This window comes from Stylophora pistillata, chromosome 13 (genome assembly GCF_964205215.1).
Source record: "Stylophora pistillata chromosome 13, jaStyPist1.2, whole genome shotgun sequence".
NCBI lineage: Eukaryota > Metazoa > Cnidaria > Anthozoa > Scleractinia > Pocilloporidae > Stylophora > Stylophora pistillata.
In genome coordinates this window covers 11,883,060-11,888,131 of record NC_142531.1, presented here as the reverse complement: position 1 = coordinate 11,888,131, position 5,072 = coordinate 11,883,060, and the positions used below count along the sequence as shown (strand labels likewise).

General features: G+C 40.6%; 1 protein-coding gene and 1 pseudogene across 1 annotated transcript in view; both read right to left on the bottom strand.

Annotated features, from left to right (window-relative positions):
* Window positions 1–469: 469 nt before the first annotated feature.
* The window catches only part of LOC111322175 (SMC5-SMC6 complex localization factor protein 1-like), a 23,267-nt gene continuing 18,664 nt past the window's right edge, over window positions 470–5,072 (bottom strand). Inside the window, exons 13-16 of the mRNA XM_088742688.1 lie at window positions 4,934–4,983; window positions 2,226–2,426; window positions 1,800–1,916; window positions 470–1,373 (exon numbers count right to left, since the gene is read on the bottom strand). Of these exons, the coding sequence (XP_088598814.1) occupies window positions 946–1,373; window positions 1,800–1,916; window positions 2,226–2,426; window positions 4,934–4,983 (796 nt within the window). The 3' untranslated portion in view covers window positions 470–945. The remainder of the gene's footprint in view (window positions 1,374–1,799; window positions 1,917–2,225; window positions 2,427–4,933; window positions 4,984–5,072) is intronic.
* LOC148717652 (uncharacterized) overlaps window positions 4,993–5,072 on the bottom strand; it is a 7,817-nt pseudogene continuing 7,737 nt past the window's right edge.

The following is a 5,072-nucleotide window of genomic DNA, read 5'->3' as shown; positions in this document are numbered from 1 at the left end:
CATATCAGACTCCAGCTTCGCAGTCGTCTGATTTTGTTGCTCACTCGCATGATTACAGACCGAATTGGACTTCACTCAGTCCTATCAAATTACGAATCAAAACTAACAAAGTCCTCGCTTGATTGGTCACTGCAAGCCTGATTTGAGCTTTAATGGGGCAGCGCATGCGTCATGCTTGTAACAGGACAGTGTTATCGGACAGTGCAAGCGTCCTGCCTATGTAATCGGACGATGCGCGTGATGAGCGCGCGCCGTTGTTGTGCATTTTTCCTGGCAACTTTTTTGGTCTCCCGATTTTTTTTTTCAAAGCATTGATTATTAGTAACAGGACTTCTTGTCGTCCAATTCGTTCTATAATCATGAGTAATTTCAGACAGAATTGGACAAGAATTCCTTTCACCACAACTTATATTCCTGATGGAAGAATTTCCCCCACAATAACCCACAAATTTATTAACAATACTGCTGCTGAATTGAGAAACTCTTTATTCAACCGAACACAGCGGTTGTATTCTCCCCTCACACTGAAGAGGCTTACACGCTTCTAATAACCAATTACAACTCATTCAAATAAAATTTTCTTTACTGAGTTTCTTCCACCGCACGAATGTACTCATATATGGACAACACTTTTCAAATTTGACCGGCCTGAAGCGCACTCATCCGAGCAAAAACACGCTTGACCAGCCCGGCAACGTGACCGGCGACTTCCCGTTCATTATTCAAATTTGTGAAAGTTATCCACGTTCAAACATAACTGATATCATGGAGGACGTTCACATGAAAGATTTCGCGTCGTCATAAACGTCTTAGGTGGAGAGAGCGGCGCAAAGAAATTTGTTCCCCAACGCGTAGCTTCCACATTGATATAAAATTTCATTGAAGAAGTTTTATTCTTTGGACATCGTTTTTTGCTAATAATTAAAATGTGAAAGATTTTTCTCGTTACAACCCTCCTAGCATTCTCATGGCATGGATTCGGATGCACGCGAGGGAGGAGAGGCGCCTGTCTGCGGCGATCCTGGTAACATGAGCTTCAAGATTACTGCAGTGTTTACCGAAGTTCAGCCATAGTTGCTCGTCACAAGCAAAAGCAGCCCGTGCTCTTGTGGTGCGGAAGTACGACTGCACCAGATGCGATAGGATCAACAGATATTGGTCATAGTCTGCAGTCGACACTCGCTTACTGGAGTGTCTTCCCTTTCCTAACAATGCTTGATAACTTTCCTCAGAAGGACGAAGAGCTATGACGCTACTCTCCTTTCTCTTAAACTGTAGTTCCATTGACTGTAAAAATTCTCTCATTTCATCTTTAGCTGCTAAGTCAACTGGTTTTTTACCCTGAGCGTTCTTTGCTTCCAGTAAGGGTAAACCTGAGTGGGAAAGAACAACAGATTAATCTCGTCCTCGCCCCAACAGTTGCCTTGAGATGGGTGGATTTTCCACACTAAATAAAATTGAAAACGTCTTCCTTTTTTTTCAGATCAAAGCTCTACTTTTCTCTACTTTCCCAGGTCTGGAAAACTAGTTTGCAACCTTCCTAAGAATTTTTTTTTAAGAATTCAAGACTCTGGGCGAACTATGGGAGAAAGTGTCATGGATAACTTGAATGATGGGCAGACCGCAAGCAACTGAGGTTTTCATATCAGTGAATTATTTTAATTAGGCTTACGCAAAATCAATGTAATCTTCAGGGATACGACTTCTAGTTAAAATTCTCATTTGTACCCATGCAGAAGACAACGATCTTTAATGTGAAAACATTACCAGTGTTGAACTCAAACGATACAACCCCTCACCTCCTGCTTTGACCAGAAGCTCCACAACATGCTGGTGACTATTTTCCACCGCGTCATGTAATGGTGTTGTCCCACATTGACGAGGAGCTGACAACAAGTTCAGTACCTTGCTTGGATCTGGTAACACAAAACCATCAAAGTATATAACAGCCTGGGTAATATGTCTGCTACGTGGCATGTGAGTTTGAAGGCTATAATGCACTTGAGAATCATTAAACCAAATCAACGGTAATTACAATGTCTGATCAGAGAGTAGGCAAAACCCTAAACTAAAGAACTAAAATGAAGGAACATGGACGTTTAACCGCCATTATTTAAAGAAGTTGCAGATGAGAAATTTTGAGCAGAAATTATTAAGCAAGGAAGTCCTTGAAAAAATAAGCGTATAATCTTAAAAGTAAAATAGAAACAACTGAATTAACATACCGTGTCCAGCTTTTAATTCATACACAAGCTGCCTTGCCGTTAGCAACTCTTGAACACACTCTGCAAATCCATGGTTACAAGCCTCATGCAGTGCTGTCCAACCTGCGTAGTCCTGCATGTTGGCGTCTGCGCCCTGCACAAGGAGCTGTTTCACTATTTCCACACGGTTCTTGATGCAACTTGACTGAAGATCGGATTCACCTTGGAGGAAACACCATAGATGATTGTGCAAAGACAGAATGGTCTGTTTGATTAGTTTTAAAAAGGAAAAGCAATGCTAAGTGGTGAAAGATGTTAAATCACTTGTGACGCTGATGCGGCAAAGTGAAAAAAACCTGAGTTGCCGCTAATGAGAATGCATCCAATGGTCTGATTAGCTCAAGTGGTAGAGCACCGTACTGCCGTGCGGGAGGTCGAGAGTTCGAGCCCCAGACCGGACCAACACTCAGGGTCTTAAAATAACTGACGAGAATGTGCTGCCTTTGCTATATCTGCAAATGATTAGACATTTTAGTCTTCTCGGAAAAGGACGAAACACCGTAGGCCCCGTTTCCTGCATCTCTGTACTGGTTAGTAGGGGACGTTAAAGAACCCACACACTTTATCGCAAAGAGAAGGGAACGTAGCTCCCGGTGTTGTGGTCTGGCCTGTTAACAGATGCCCTCCTGGGGCATCTAATTTTAACAGATGCCCCCCTGGGGGCATCTGTTAAAATTAGTCTTCACAAAGAATTGTAAACTGCTGCAAGCAGTCTGTTAAGGTTACTTCCTACATTCAGAGGCCGAAAAAATGTTTTTTTTTTTTTTTGGACTAGATTGAAGTTAGACATTTTAACTAACGTTTACAAAAGAAAAAAATTAAAAATCTCAAAAAGCGTCCGATCAGGAAGGTGTCATAATCTTGTAAACGGACGAACCCCCCAGGGGAATATTCGCAACAATTTCCTGTTATTTGCATATTTTGTTTACATCGCGCACATGACAAAATTCACTCCTGGAAGAATCTGCTCGTAGAAAGTCTTTTCTCATGAATAAAAAACATAACTGAAAATTAGAGAGGAGTCCATGGGTAAAGAAAAAGAAAGGCCAAAAGAAAAGACAAATGGCAGCATTTTGTCAAAAAAAGAAAAAGAAAAAAAAAAACAGTCCTTGCTGAAAGTGACAAGCTCGGCATCCGCTGAAGATCGGCAGCATTCGATTATCCTTGAGGAAAGCAGCTTAAAAATTAAAGTCAACACCACAGAAGGCTGTAAACAAGATTCTTCGTCGGAATCTGACGAAACCGATGGAGAAAAAGAAGAATGCGACAGATTTACCCTTTCTGCCGCCGACTTTGTCCATTTATCCTTTCTGCCGCCGACTTTGTCCATTACTAAACGATCAACTAAGCCAGATAAAAAAACGTGACTGCTACGCGATACTTTTCCCGGGAAAATCTTGATTCATTGTCATTAAGGCAGGAGGTCTCGTCTTCTCATTGGTTTGCGGTTTCAGGAGGCGAGATAATCTCCTAGTGTGGCGCTAGTTGTTTACAAACCTTTAGGAGCTAAAATCTCGCATTTGATTTTGAGAGGAATAGATGCACTTTGAGAGAATTTATAGGGTATGTAGATTTGACCGATTTTCGTGAAATTTCGAAATTTTCTGAGATAATGACGAACAAAAGTGTGTCAGGAAATTTTGATATTTTAAATATTTTTTTACGTGGTGTCCATCCACGCAACACGCTTCGCATATTTTTCGCTACTCTAACTTTAGATGCGAATATCTAGACAGCCAATCAGAATATTGGAAAAGCCTGACACACTTTTGTTGATTGATGCCTTGTGAATGAGACTGTGCAGCCATTTTTCTAGTGCCGCAGGATCCGATACCCGATAAATTCAATAGAAGGACCCTCGGTCGTTTCACGTCTTACCGGCTCCTGACACTTCCTAAATGAAAAAATCGCCTAAATTAAATTATTTTTATTGTAAACTGCATGTATTATATTAAGCTTTGTTTTGATGTATAGTTTGTAGGGTTTTCTTCAAACTGGCGCGCGTACGAATTTTTTCCGAAGGACACCCGCGAAGGTAGGAAGTAACCTTAAGTCCCCCGCAAAAAACATTGTAATGTGCATTTGATCATATCCCAATGTTAATTTGCGCAATATAAATATTTAATTATTATTGCCCCGTGTGGGCGTTGTTCACTATGTTCCTGAAAAACAGTCAAACCTGTATTAAGCGGTCACTCACGGAGAATATTACAGGTTGACCTGCAATACAAGTTTCAAAGCATGGGGCGTCAAAAAAAAAAAAAAACGATAAAAAAACGCCATTTTATGCCATAATTGACCTTTCAATGTACAAAAAATCCGCTAAAATACTACTTACATTGATCTCGGGAGAGAAATATGGATTAAATTTTACTTGAAAGATTATTCTTAGTTTTATTTGAGTAGTTCCGCTTGAATACAGGAGAAGACAATACAAACAGGTCGTTGGACTCACTCAAAGGAGACCGCGACCACTTACTTAGAGGTGAATGCTTAAAAGAGGTGAACGGTGATTATGGGGAAACAAATTTGGGACTTTGACAATCGACCACTTGGTACAGGGTGACCGCTTAATACGGTGCCGCTAAATACAGGTTCGACTGTATTTTGTTTTAGCACAGACGCCGCATGAGTTCTTCCATAAGAACAAGATATGAATTCAAACTTACCCTTTGCGTTTCGACGGTTCATGTTCTTCACTTCACGACTGTTTGCATTCCTATCGAAATAATGATTAAGAAAAAAAAATAGGAAAAATTTAATTTGAACCTTACATGACAGACATTAAGGTAACCTTTACCTAATGTT